This window comes from Rutilus rutilus (assembly GCF_951802725.1).
Source record: "Rutilus rutilus genome assembly, chromosome: 21".
Lineage (NCBI taxonomy): Eukaryota > Metazoa > Chordata > Actinopteri > Cypriniformes > Leuciscidae > Rutilus > Rutilus rutilus.
In genome coordinates, this window is record NC_140226.1 from 1989606 (window position 1) to 2004769 (window position 15164).

The window sequence follows — 15164 nt, forward strand, 5'->3', positions numbered from 1 at the left end:
TGTACATGAATTTGAAGAAGAACACGGCAAAATGGACGTAAGGCTATATTTCCACAACGGCTTCGCATAATAATACCAAACTTGGTACATGTAATCACAAGCATGACCTGAGGCTACTTGCAGCGTTTCGGCACAGCGCCACCTACTGGTCAAGAGATATGGAAATGGATATTTTTGCTGATAATTTCTGAAGGTTTTGCCCCAAAATCTTTTTTGATTCATACCAAGTCGGCCATTTTGGGCGTCAGGCATTTTGAATTTTGCTGTATAAATACTGTATTTTATGAACGCATGAGCGTATCGTTATGAAACTTGGTATGTGTCATCGGCACCATGCCCTATAGGTACTCAAAAAGCTTTGAGACAGAAATCATAATGAAATAAAAAAAAATGCTAATAGCTATTTTAATGATCAGTTTGTCTTGATAGATTCCTTGAGTTATACAGAGAACAATGATACCAATTATGCCATATTCGTTAGAAGTTATTAAAAGCTTTTCGATTGATCAAACAGTTCTCGAATAATACATCAACAAACGCTTTGCCATATTGAACCTAAACTTGTAGCTATATTTTGAATTTGTTTGTAGTGATGAAGTGTGTTTTGCGAGCTGTAAATCAGTCAGTAAGTGTACAGCATCACCCTTTTTTTTTTTAAAAGCTTTGAAATTTGTGGGTTTTTTTTTTTAGCTTTGATTACTTTACTTTGTGACATTTGAAAAAAAAAAAAAAAACATTAGTTTACTAAAGTAGTAAAATGATCAACACAAGCATTTTGTACAGAAAAAGGATCTGATGTTCAAGTGTTTCTATTGCTATTTGCATCCGTGGAGAGTAAAACAATGTATGTGCACGTAAATCATAAGGTTGTTAAATTACTTTTGAGTAAATCTCATCTAAACGAGTGTTGAGTGATGAGAATATACAACCAAATCAATAAAACAGAAATGAACGTTAATCTTTGGTTTAAAAAGACCATAGAGAGAATGTTCTCCAAACCAAATATGGGAACGTATTCTGTGTGAAGAAACGATGAATGCTGTGGGTATTTTTGGACAAACCCAGTCTCGTGTTAATTGTGCTGGTTTCAGAATAGCTAAATAAATAACCAGCGTACAGTAGCAGAGGGCAGGGAAGATGTCTCTTTCAATTGTGAGTATTCAGACAGCAGGCGTTGCCTTTGGCCGGCTCCGGGGCACGAGGTGAGGAAACACAACAACAACACACAGCAAACGCAGCATGAAAGGTGTGTGTGTGTGTGTGTGTGATTCTCCCTCCGAGGAAAACATCACCTGTGAGAACATCCAGACTCCACAGCATCACGGCCAACAACTAACACTGTGAGACTAGCTTATTCTCACGCACATGTACAGAAAGGCCAGTGCTCGCATTTGACCTCTGCGGTTTGATATTTACGTGCATTTGGATCATTTATTTATCTTTGGAATCTGTAAATCCTGATTATCACATCCCATTCCCAAACTGGTCAATGAATCTTTTATTATGCACACTTGAAACACCATCAATGCCTTATAGACAACTTATTTTATTCACAAAAATGGAATCAAAACAATACAGTCAATCCATTAATGGCCACCACACACACAGCCTATTCTTTCAAAATAATTAAGCACAGAGCTTTCTAGTTTTTGATAATTTGTCAAAATCAAAATCATTAATAAAAAAAGTCATATGAATGAATAAAGTTATGTTTGACTGTAGTTTTCTGCAGGCAGCATAACAGTGTCCTTTATGCTTTGGTGAATCTTTATAACATAAAAACTCGTAAAAAATAAAGTAAAGTCAAAGTTGACATACTACGTCATATTTACGAGATTAAAAAAAGTGAAAATGATGACGTACTAAATAATAATTCTGTCATGACAGTCGAAATTTTGAGATCAAGTCGAATATATTAAAAAGTCATAATTATGAGATAAAAATGGAAATGATATATTTCTATGGCATAATTATGACGTGTATGCCATAATTTCGACTTTAACTCATAATTATTACTTAGAATGTCATAGTTTCGACGGTGTCTCAAAATTTCTAGTTATTTACAAAATTGTGATTTACAAAATCATTATTGTTTTCTTACGTTGCTTCCATATAGCGGATATTTAAGCAGAATATCCAGTGTGTTATTTAGCAGGAGGGTTCGCTGCTCGGCGGTCAGTCAGAGCTTTTTCGCTCAGGCAGATCCTCAGACAGCCTCCTCAGGGGTCCTTCAGTCACCCGGAAGAAGCGCCAGTGTTTACAGTCGAGCGGCAGAAACACGTGTGTGTGTGTGTGATGATCAACACAGCTTGCAGTCACTGCTCTTGACTCTCTGCAGCGATAAAAACCTCATCTGTGAAATAAACATCATGAGAGTTGTTGCGTTGGTCAGGTAACGTTAACACGACGCTGCGTTTACCGTGATTACAACGAGACGTGAATATGATGGTTTAAATCTGTGTGTGTGTGTGTGTGTGTGTGTGTGTGTTGCAGTGGCGGTAAAGACAGCTGTTATAACATGATGCAGTGTGTGTCTGCTGGTCACACTATAGTGGCCCTCGCCAACCTCAGGCCTCCTGCACACGGTAAGATCACAATAATGACTTTTCCCCATTAATATCTCCCAGACACAGCTAAATGCTCAGTTACAGTTATAGTTTTTACATTAGGATATAAGGATCATGTGACACTGAAGACTGGAGTAATGATGCTGAAAATTCAGCTTTGATCACAGGAATAAATTACACTTTACTGTATATTCACATAGAAAACAGCTGATTTACATTGCAATAATATTTCACTGTTTTTACTGTATTTGTGATCAAATAAACACAGCCTTGGTGAGCAGAAGAGACTCTTTCAGGAGCATTAGAAATCTTACCTACCCCAAATGTTGAATGTTCATGCCTATGTATTTATATGTGTGTGTTGTTGGTCAGCGGTGTCAGATGAGCTGGACAGTTTCATGTATCAGACGGTGGGTCACCAGGCTGTGGATCTGCTGGCGGAGGCCATGGATCTGCCCCTATACAGGCACACTATCAAGGGCTCGAGTCTGCACACCGGCCGAGAATACAGCCAGACTGAGGGAGACGAGGTGGAGGATCTCTATCAGCTGCTCAAACTTGTGCAGGTAAAACACCTCAGCTTCTGCACCAGTGCTAGTGCTGTTCGAGTCCAGCAGAACGAGTGCTAGTGCTGTTCGAGTCCAGCAGAACGAGTGCTAGTGCTGTTGAGTCCAGCAGAACGAGTGCTAGTGCTGTTCGAGTCCAGCAGAAAGAGTGCTAGTGCTGTTTCAGGGCTCAGAAAGAGTAGCATTGCTACATTACAGAGAAATACTAATGAGCACTACAAATATAAACTAGCACATATAAAGCTTGCTGAAGCGCACCGGCACAAATAATGATTATGAATGTGTCAGAAAGGACACTGTCTCAACATTAATAGTTTATTAATTAACAGTGTTTTCTGAGTCAGTGTCAGATGCAGTGATGAAGTTGGCGACGCTATCATAAAAAGAGAGGGAAATAGATGTTAAAGCATGTCATGTAGTAAAGCTCGGTACTCATTTAGGGCTGTATTATGATCATCAGTTCATCTGTGATGAACAATCTAAACATTTCCACATTTTAAACCACAGAACTTCTGATTGCTTACTAGGCTTGGCACGATAGTCGGTGTTACCGGTGTTCAGTCGCAACAGCGGTTTCATCACTTGCCCACCGCAGCACCGCAAACATTTTTTTAAAGCAATTACGCAGTATCCGTATTTTCTGTCACTCGTTGACTAGCGTTGTATGATCACGTTCAACCATTCAAGCGCGACAAAACAAGAGACCGCGTTGTAAGTCCTGCCTATTACACACACATGCGCACACACACGGAAAAGACGCGCGTCAGTATCGAGTTCTCTTTTCGGCCTTGAACAAAACATAACACACACACAAATTATTGCGTTTTTCACATAGACTGTAAAAAAATATGGACGTAGTGTCCGTGACGTCACCCGTAGGTTTCTGAAGAGCATTTTTGAAGCCTAAAGTGGGCGGAGCCGGCCGTCGCCATCTTGGCCTTGCGTCACTCCCGGATAACAGAAAATAGGCAAACAGGCGGGGCGTGAGTGGAGCTGAGGAGCCTGGCCTGGTTATCTGAAATCACCTAGCTCGACGTGATCGAGTTAGCTGATGATGTAAAGCCAATTAAACGTTCCTATTTTTGCCCTTCGAAATATTATAATAGTTAAAAGACATGGCTACAAGTGAGACTGTGTATTACTTCGAGAGTGTTTGTGTGTGACAGTGATTTATGTGCATACATGTCCGTCACTCTTTCATGGTCCGTCAGCGCGGCATTGCTCAAGTTCGTAGAGAGCTTATTCAGTCCATTTTAAATTCTGATTTTGGCCGTCTCTCAAATGGGTTAAACCATAGATATATTGCCTTTGAAGTGCAAGTAAATGCGCTAGAAAATCCGCGCTCATGTGCATTTATTGCATGGACGGAGAAAGCGCCGACGCCTGCATGATTTCATCTGACGGTACATAAGCATATTATAATCCATCTGTTCCGTGAGAGCAGAACGAACGAACGAGTATTTATTGACGTTTTAAATTTGAAAACCCCAAAAAGCAACGAAATTGTCAGACATCCATTAGTGCAGGTTCACGGAGGAAAACAACTGAAATACATCGCTGGTTGTTCTCTCGAACGATAACGACGGAATCCAAAGACGTGGGCTTTGTACCCAAGTATTAAATTGTATGAAATAATCCCGAAAAAAAGCACAAACACTGCAGAGATAACAAGTTCAGCAGCAACATTTGCTGAGGTGAAGTGACGGCTAGTAACAGCAGACAAACGGCTAGCACTGACAGCGGCAATCCATCTGTCACTCAAGTGGCCACTGGCCACACCCTTAAATTTAAATATTAATCAACTAAACGGACGAGTTATAAAATAATTCACCCCCCTCACAGTTGTTATGAAGGGCAAAATTAGCTGTATAGACCAAAGCCACATAGAGATCCAGGCTGTAAACATATTTTTTTCTGCTGTAAAGTTGGTAATTTTAACATGAGGGAGATACAGATTTGACTCACTTCTGCAGCCAGGCCAAGCGGCCAGTCAATGAATTGCAGTTTAACTCACTTCCGTGTTGGTTTCAAGAGAGAGACGGGGAGGTTGCCGCTTGGTTTTTCATGAATAATAACGAATAATAACGAACCCACCATTCAAAACACTGTGGTTGAATCCGAAATTGCGCCCTATACCCTCAAATCGGGCGTTATTGTTCTCAACATGATCTCAAGCAGTGAAAAATAGAGGACACTGACAACACGCTGAAAGACAGGACCGAGCAGGTAATATTTAATATTTAATTTAATATTTCAAATTTGGTCAGTCAAACAAAAATAAAATAGGCCTACCGTTTTTTGGCTCTTTAATGTGTCGTGACAGATTGCCTCAGTTAAAGCCAAGTTCAAATCCACCGAAGTTAATCAATAACTCTTCTGACTGCTTTGTCACACAAAAATGGTGGAATTTGATTGGTCAGATCGCATGTCAATCAAACTCAATACGAATGATGAATTGACGCCATGTAAAAAAAAAAAAAAATTACATCACTCTAACACCCCCCACCCCCACGATGAAACTGGTAATACCGGTGTTGTCACAATTCGATTAACCAGTGGGAGAATATTATCACCGTCACATTTCTACCGCTGACCATCGTGAAGCAGAAGTTATAACATAGTTGGCAGTAGAGCTGCACGATTAATCGTTAAAAGGTCGCGATCTCGATTCAAACACCCACGCGATCTTATTCCTAAATGACAGCCGTTCTCCTATGTCGATTAAACCTTTGACGAGTGCGAACATTCAGATCTGCGTTCTGATCCAGAGAGAGCCGTTGCTATTCGTGTTCAGATATGAAACAGCTTCACAAACAGTCTTTTCAACCACACAGTTTCATTATTTCTGTTACAATAATTCAGATTATCACAGAAGAATTGGGATAAAAGTTTATAGTTCAGATATAAACACTGATGTCTGCAGTAGCGAACAAAATAGAGGAAATCAACTTTTGAAAGTAACTTGACACTTCAAATAATGATACACCAGTAGGTGACAAGTGACTTAAAACATTTATTTGTCATTAAATCATTAATTTACGAGATTCATTCAAAAATGCTGATTCATCCAGTAATGAAACAAGTGAAGTCTTTATGATTGAGTCAGTGAATCATTAATTTAAGAGATTCGTTTAGAAACGCTGATTCATCCAGTAATGAAACAAGTGAAGTCTTTATGATTGAGTCAGTGAATCATTAATTTAAGAGATTCGTTTAGAAACGCTGATTCATCCAGTAATGAAACAAGTGAAGTCTTTATGATTGAGTCAATGAATCATTAATTTAAGAGATTTGTTCAGAAATGCTGATTCATCCAGTAATGAAACAAGTGAAGTCTTAATGATTGAGTCAATGAATCATTCAAGAGATTTGTTCAGAAACGCTGATTCATCCAGTAATGAAACAAGTGAAGTCTTTATGATTGAGTCAATGAATCATTAATTTAAGAGATTTGTTCAGAAATGCTGATTCATCCAGTAATGAAACAAGTGAAGTCTTTATGATTGAGTCACCGAATCATTCTTTTAAGAGATTCGTTCAGAAACGCTGATTCATCCAGTAATGAAACAAGTGAAGTCTTTATGATTGAGTCAATGAATCATTAATTTAAGAGATTTGTTTAGAAATGCTGATTCATCCAGTAATGAAACAAGTGAAGTCTTTATGATTGAGTCACCGAATCATTCTTTTAAGAGATTCGTTCAGAAACGCTGATTCATCCAGTAATGAAACAAGTGAAGTCTTTATGATTGAGTCACCGAATCATTCTTTTAAGAGATTCGTTCAGAAACGCTGATTCATCCAGTAATGAAACAAGTGAAGTCTTTATGATTGAGTCACTGAATCATTCATTTAAGAGATTCGTTCAGAAACGCTGATTCATCCAGTAATGAAACAAGTGAAGTCTTAACGATTGAGTCAATTAATCATTAATTTAAGAGATTCGTTCAGAATAGCTGATTCGTCCAGTAATGAATTGAGTCAATGAATCATTAATTTAAGCGATTGATTGAGAAATGCTGATTCATCCAGTAATGAATTGAGTCAATGAATCATTAATTTAAGCGATTGATTGAGAAACGCTGATTCATCCAGTAATGAAACAAGTGAAGTCTTTATGATTGAGTCAGTGAATCATTAATTTAAGAGATTCGTTCAGAATAGCTGATTCATCCAGTAATGAATTGAGTCAATGAATCATTCATTTAAGCGATTGATTGAGAAACGCTGATTCATCTAGTAATGAATTGAGTCAATGAATCATTAATTTAAGCGATTGATTGAGAAACGCTGATTCATCCAGTAATGAAACAAGTATTTATGAGTGAGTCAATGAAGCATTGAGTCACTGAATCATTCATTTAACCTTTTTTTTTTTTTAAGTAATTCATTCCATTTAATTGCACACTTTAAATAGACTGCAGCAATGAACATTTTGTCAGAACTTCTAGTAAATTATGTTTTGTTTAGTTGTCTGTTCAGAATCGTGGGAGAATCGTGATCGTGATTCTCAATTTAGCCAGAATCAAGCAGCTCTACTGTGCGCGATCGCGTCAAGGATCAGCCAGATTTCTGTGTGCATCCTCAAAAGTGGTTAATAAAAGTGCTACGGTGAAGGTGAATTTAAAGGGAACAGTATTTGCTGGACTGGTTGCCATAGTTACCGCGTTGTAAAATGTGAGCGTTCAGCTGAAGGAGGTTTTGCTGCACATTTGATGTCCTAATAATTGATGTGTTGTGATTGATGAGTGCGGTGTGTCTGTCAGCTGATGTGATGTGTTTGCTCGCATCACTTCCTGAATCTGAGGAGAAATGAGAGAGTTTGAGGCCCGACAGACGCGTTTCCACTTATTTTCACACAAGACTGGCATCAGATTTTAAGGGCTTGTTGTTTTGGGCTGGAGGAGGTCAGATGTGTGTGTGCGGATCTGAAGTTAACCATTCAGCCTCCGATCTCCAACTCTTTCAGCGAGGCAGCACAGCTCTGTGATCCAAACAACACGCTTCTAAAGCGCTCAGATAATGAGGAATTACATCGTGGACTTCAGCAACTACAACCATCCAATCAGTTCCCCACGGACACAATCAAGCCCCGCCCACATTTGAGCCGTTTCACCTGATATACGACACAATAGAGGATAGAGAATCAAAGACGAGCGCAACTTCCCTTCAATGATGACTTTCATAGAGGCTTCCAGTTAAAGACACTAAAGTTTAATGTTTGCGGTTTACAGTTAACTCTTGTGAACACCTCTTAATAATACAGATAAAATAATTGTTTGAGGATGAACAAAGAACCAAACAAATGCAACAAAAAGTAAAAATGATTCATTCATATTCAAATAAAAAATGAAATCTTGTTAAACGTGGTGTATAAGAGAAAGATATGCGTATGATTATTCTTTAAGGTTATTTCTATGATTAATCCTTTCAAACATTATTCTTGTATTGATCCATTTATGCTTTTTTGTCTATTGCATCGTTTCAAATCATATACTCATAGTATCGCCTTTTGAAGAAGTTGAACTAATTTTATCTGAGATGATCCTAAAGACGCGAATGGAAAAAAGTGATTTGCTTATTAATTATGAAAACGATTTGTTCCAGTTAGTTTTTCAGTAACTGATTTTAGTTTCATTTAGTTTTAGTTTTTCATTTGTTTAAATTTCTATGTTATTTCAGTTTACAAAAATGTTTTTTGACCAATAGTTTTAGTCGTCGCTTCAGTTTTCGTTTACGAATATAACCTTGGTCTGATTTAATACAAAATTGACCAAATTCCATGACATTCCATGACGTTATACAGTAAAATCCATGTTTGTGATTCTGCGGATCTGTCTGTGTTTTCCGCATCTGAACACATGACCTGAGAGTGAGGAGAAGATGGCAGAACTTCCCCTTTACATCTCAGTGTACCTGATCAGGTGTGTGAGAAGATCTGCTGTACTCTAAACACCACGAGGTCAGGGGTCAGGGGTCATCGCCTCGAGGGCGTCAGATGGACGTCCGTACATTGTTGACTCCTGATGGTGTGTGTGTGTTCTCGTTGGTTTATGAGGACACAAATGTGTATAATGACATGAGTAATACTAGGGCTGTGTGATATTGACAAAACACGATATCTTGATATTTTCTGGGATTTTCTCTATAACGATAATTAGAAGATATTTGGTTTTGTGCTGCCGTGGACCGAGAATATAAAACAAGAATATTTTTGATATTCTTCATATTCTGTGTGTTGGTCAGTTCACAGCACTGACAGAAATCATCTTTTCCAATGCGTTTAAATAGATTTTTTTACCTTTATAAAGTCGTTTTTTAAACTTAATTAAATATATGCATCATCTTTTGTGTTAAATTCTTACATTTAATCAATAAATTCAGTTAGAATAATAAGACACAATAGGGCTGATTAAATCAAATGAAGTCAGTGTCAACATTGATGTTTGCAGTGCGGAGGAAACAGAATCTGAAGTTTAGATGCGTTCACACACACTGTTTAGTGCAGATCAGAGGGACATCAGTGTGTTTAACACATGCAGAAATAATGCTCTGATGGTTTAAACATAAAACGTTGAATACTGATATATTGAAATTATTATTAAAAAAAGAAAAGATACTTTAAATGTGCGATTAAAGGCTCCAGTAGGTGTCAGTGAGTCACTGTTAATGAGCGAATCATTGAGATTCAACCGATTCATTCAAACGACTGATTCATTCAGGAACGAAGCTTGTGACTGTCTTAATGAGTGAGTCATTGAATCATTCACTCAAGCGATTCGTTCATTCACCGCCGTGTGTCAGAACAGTCCTGTGGTCATGTTTGGAACTGTTTTCGTTAGCAATACTGTGTCTAAAATGTGAGTCAATTAATATTAACTTATTGTTTATTGAACTGTTGCAAAAAACAAATATCACATTTGTAATCGTGCTGATATTTGGAGAAAAAATGCCACTCTTCATATGATGTTCAATGAGATAAAAATAAAAGACATACAGAGGTATTTTTGCCCCTTGTCTTGAACATTGAGGGCATTATAAAGGCTTTTTAACAACTACATCATGCAGTGAAAGCGTGCACTCTCTGTGACCATGAAATCAAAATGGAAATATTTTATGATTTTATGGAATATTATAGGATTTATTGTAAATGATTTACAGGTGCACATCATCATTATAGTGTTAATAATCTTGAATCAGAAAAAGCTCCTCTTGCAGCATCTCTTCTCTTCTCTGATGACGAGGGCGGGGCTATAACCTGTCACTCACATGAGATCAGCCAATAGCAAACCACAACCAGCCAATCAATTCCCCACAGACACAATCAAGCCCCGCCCACATTTGTTCTTGTTTCAGAAGTGATCAAAAGTGACAGTAAAGACATTTATAATGTTACAAAAGATTCTATTTCAAATAAATGCTGTTCTTTTGAACTTTCTATTCATCAAAGAATCCTGAAAAATAACGTTTCACAGTTTCCATAAAAATATGAACTGTTTTCAACATTGATAATAATCATAAATGTTTCTTGAGCATCAGATCATCATATTAGAGTGATTTCTGAAGGATCATGTGACACTGAAGACTGGAGTAATGATGCTGAACATTCAGTTTTGATCACAGGAGTAAATTACACTTTAATATATATTCACAATATTATAATTATAATAATATTTCACTGTTTTTACCATATTTTTTTATCACAGTAATGCAGAGCAGAAGAGACTCTTTCACAAGCAATCTTAGGAAACACAGAGTTGTGCTGAAACAGCATCTTTGGCCACTTATAACTGTAAAACAGTATTAATGTTTACATTTCAGTTTTACATCATTTCTCACACTATTTATATTGTTTTTTTTATGTCACATGATCAACATTATGCCACGAATGCTGTCGATACAGATATTGTCCTGCACAAGTTTCTAGCAGTATTTCATCATCAGAACATCGAGATGATACAAAAATGATACATTCATTTTGATGATGACAAAATTAGCCAAATAAAAAAAAGTTTCTTTGTTCGTCCAAATTATTTGAGGAAATCAAAAAGATTTTAGTTGAGGCTTGTGTGTGATTCGGCCTGACAGGTGCGATAATGAGCTGTTAAACCGCTGGTACAGGAGCGAGAAGTGTGTGTGTTCTACTCCAGGAGTGTGTGTTCTGCTCCAGGAGTGTGTGTTCTGTTACAGGAGTGTGTGTTCTGCTCCAGGAGTGTGTGTTCTGCTCCAGGAGTGTGTGTTCTGTTCCAGGAGTGTGTGTTCTACTCCAGGAGTGTGTGTTCTGCTCCAGGAGTGTGTGTTCTGCTCCAGGAGTGTGTGTTCTGTTACAGGAGTGTGTGTTCTGCTCCAGGAGTGTGTGTTCTGCTCCAGGAGTGTGTGTTCTGCTCCAGGAGTGTGTGTTCTGCTCCAGGAGTGTGTGTTCTGCTCCAGGAGTGTGTGTTCTGCTCCAGGAGTGTGTGTTCTGCTCCAGGAGTGTGTGTTCTGCTCCAGAAGTGTGTGTTCTGTTCCAGGAGTGTGTGTTCTGCTCCAGGAGTGTGTGTTCTGCTCCAGGAGTGTGTGTTCTGCTCCAGGAGTGTGTGTTCTGCTCCAGGAGTGTGTGTTCTGTTCCGGGAGTGTGTGTTCTGTTCCGGGAGTGTGTGTTCTGCTCAGGGAGTGTGTGTTCTGTTCCAGGAGTGTGTGTTCTGCTCCAGGAGTCTGTGTTCTGTTCCGGGAGTGTGTGTTCTGCTCCGGGAGTGTGTGTTCTGCTCAGGGAGTGTGTGTTCTGCTCCGGGAGTGTGTGTTCTGCTCCGGGAGTGTGTGTTCTGCTCCGGGAGTGTGTGTTCTGCTCCGGGAGTGTGTGTTCTGCTCCGGGAGTGTGTGTTCTGCTCCGGGAGTGTGTGTTCTGCTCCGGGAGTGTGTGTTCTGCTCCGGGAGTGTGTGTTCTGCTCCGGGAGTGTGTGTTCTGCTCCGGGAGTGTGTGTTCTGCTCCGGGAGTGTGTGTTCTGCTCCGGGAGTGTGTGTTCTGCTCCGGGAGTGTGTGTTCTGCTCCGGGAGTGTGTGTTCTGTTCCAGGAGTGTGTGTTCTGCTCCAGGAGTCTGTGTTCTGTTCCGGGAGTGTGTGTTCTGCTCCGGGAGTGTGTGTTCTGCTCAGGGAGTGTGTGTTCTGCTCCGGGAGTGTGTGTTCTGCTCCGGGAGTGTGTGTTCTGCTCCGGGAGTGTGTGTTCTGCTCCAGGAGTCTGTGTTCTGTTCCAGGAGTGTGTGTTCTGCTCCGGGAGTGTGTGTTCTGCTCCGGGAGTGTGTGTTCTGCTCAGGGAGTGTGTGTTCTGCTCCGGGAGTGTGTGTTCTGCTCCGGGAGTGTGTGTTCTGTTCCGGGAGTGTGTGTTCTGCTCCAGGAGTCTGTGTTCTGTTCCAGGAGTGTGTGTTCTGCTCCGGGAGTGTGTGTTCTGCTCAGGGAGTGTGTGTTCTGCTCCGGGAGTGTGTGTTCTGCTCCGGGAGTGTGTGTTCTGCTCCGGGAGTGTGTGTTCTGCTCCGGGAGTGTGTGTTCTGCTCCGGGAGTGTGTGTTCTGCTCCGGGAGTGTGTGTTCTGCTCCGGGAGTGTGTGTTCTGCTCCGGGAGTGTGTGTTCTGCTCCGGGAGTGTGTGTTCTGCTCCGGGAGTGTGTGTTCTGCTCCGGGAGTGTGTGTTCTGTTCCGGGAGTGTGTGTTCTGTTCCGGGAGTGTGTGTTCTGTTCCGGGAGTGTGTGTTCTGTTCCGGGAGTGTGTGTTCTGTTCCGGGAGTGTGTGTTCTGCTCCGGGAGTGTGTGTTCTGCTCCGGGAGTGTGTGTTCTGCTCCAGGAGTGTGTGTTCTGTTCCAGGAGTGTGTGTTCTGTTCAAGGAGTGTGTGTTCTGCTCCAGGAGTGTGTGTTCTGTTCCAGGGGTGTGTGTTCTGCTCCAGGAGTGTGTGTTCTGCTCCAGGAGTGTGTGTTCTGCTCCAGGAGTGTGTGTTCTGTTAGTGTGTGTTCTGTTCCAGGAGTGTGTGTTCTGTTCCAGAAGTGTGTGTTCTGTTAGTGTGTGTTCTGTTAGTGTGTGTTCTGTTAGTGTGTGTTCTGTTAGTGTGTGTTCTGCTCCAGGAGTGTGTGTTCTGTTAGTGTGTGTTCTGTTCCAGGAGTGTGTGTTCTGTTCCAGAAGTGTGTGTTCTGTTAGTGTGTGTTCTGTTAGTGTGTTATGTTCCAGGAGTGTGTGTTCTGTTAGTGTGTGTTCTGTTCCAGGAGTGTGTGTTCTGCTCCAGAAGTGTGTGTTCTGCTCCAGAAGTGTGTGTTCTGCTCCAGAAGTGTGTGTTCTGTTCCAGAAGTGTGTGTTCTGTTCCAGGAGTGTGTGTTCTGTTAGTGTGTGTTCTGTTCCAGGAGTGTGTGTTCTGCTCCAGAAGTGTGTGTTCTGCTCCAGAAGTGTGTGTTCTGTTCCAGAAGTGTGTGTTCTGCTCCAGGAGTGTGTGTTCTGCTCCAGGAGTGTGTGTTCTGCTCCAGAAGTGTGTGTTCTGTTAGTGTGTGTTCTGTTAGTGTGTGTTCTGTTAGTGTGTGTTCTGCTCCAGGAGTGTGTGTTCTGTTAGTGTGTGTTCTGTTCCAGGAGTGTGTGTTCTGTTAGTGTGTGTTCTGTTAGTGTGTTATGTTCCAGGAGTGTGTGTTCTGTTCCAGGAGTGTGTGTTCTGCTCCAGAAGTGTGTGTTCTGCTCCAGGAGTGTGTGTTTTCTGCTCCAGGAGTGTGTGTTCTGCTCCAGGAGTGTGTGTTCTGCTCCAGGAGTGTGTGTTCTGTTCCAGAAGTGTGTGTTCTGTTCCAGGAGTGTGTGTTCTGTTCCAGGAGTGTGTGTTCTGCTCCAGGAGTGTGTGTTCTGCTCCAGGAGTGTGTGTTCTGCTCCAGAAGTGTGTGTTCTGCTCCAGGAGTGTGTGTTCTGCTCCAGAAGTGTGTGTTCTGCTCCAGGAGTGTGTGTTCTGCTCCAGGAGTGTGTGTTCTGTTCCAGAAGTGTGTGTTCTGTTCCAGAAGTGTGTGTTCTGTTCCAGAAGTGTGTGTTCTGTTCCAGGAGTGTGTGTTCTGCTCCAGAAGTGTGATGTTTTAAAAGATTCATCCAGCACTTTGACTTAATTAGATGTTATCTTTTGAGCAAATGACACTTGAACATAAAGGAATGGCTGTGTTTTAGGTGTGCCGTTCAGTGTGTGTGTGTGTGTGTGTGTGTGTGATGGTGCAATAGTGCCATCTATAGTTGAACACGTGTAATTTCTCCTCTGAACGAGGCCCTTCAGAAAGAGAAAAGCATGAGGTTTTCTTCTGCATTATCATCAATAGAAAGGCGTTTATACATCTCTTCACACAGCTATGATAAATAATGATATATAATGATATGGAATTGACTCAGTTTTTCGTGCGTGTCACATTTGAGATGAGAATCATGTTTGGAGATTGAGTTGATGTTCATCATGTCATATGTGACCCTGGATCACCCAGTCTCGAGTCGCACGGGTATATCTGAGGCAATATATCCAACAATACACTGTATGGGTCAGAATTATCGATTTTTCTTTTATGCCAAAAATCATTAGGATATTTAGTAAAGATCATGTTCCATGAAGATATTTTGTAAATTTCCTACTGTAAATATATAAAACATGTATTTGTGTGAGTGAATGCAGCACAATCGTCAACATAAATGAACAACTTAAAAGACGATTTTCTCAATGTTTCGATTTTTTTGCACCCTCAGATTCCAGATGTCCAATAGTTGCATCTCGGTCAAATATTGTCCTATCCTAACAAACCACACATCAATGCAAAGATTATTTATTCAGCTTTCAGATGATGTATACATCTCAGTTTCACAAAATTGACCCATGTGACTGGTTTTGTGGTGCAGGGTCACATATAGTCACACTATAGACTCCACATCAGTGTGTGTGTGGCTCCTTCATCATATTACACTCGTGTGTGTTTTCAGCACATGGTTTCAAAGCAGCGGCACATAAAATCATAATGATAATGTTTATAATATCTTCATGCCTTATGTCACATTTAGCGGATTAAAGCTG

The 15164-nt window shown here is 40.5% G+C and overlaps 1 protein-coding gene across 2 annotated transcripts in view; it reads left to right on the forward strand.

Annotated features, from left to right (window-relative positions):
- The first annotated feature begins 2228 nt into the window (after positions 1 to 2228).
- Positions 2229 to 15164, forward strand: part of dph6 (diphthamine biosynthesis 6) — a 114112-nt gene continuing 101176 nt past the window's right edge. Inside the window, exons 1-3 of one of the 2 annotated variants that reach the window (XM_084393341.1) lie at positions 2229 to 2392; positions 2494 to 2585; positions 2940 to 3133. In XM_084393341.1, the coding sequence (XP_084249467.1) occupies positions 2370 to 2392; positions 2494 to 2585; positions 2940 to 3133 (309 nt within the window). In that variant the 5' untranslated portion in view covers positions 2229 to 2369. The remainder of the gene's footprint in view (positions 2393 to 2493; positions 2586 to 2939; positions 3134 to 15164) is intronic. The other variant, XM_084393342.1, reaches the window with a different exon arrangement.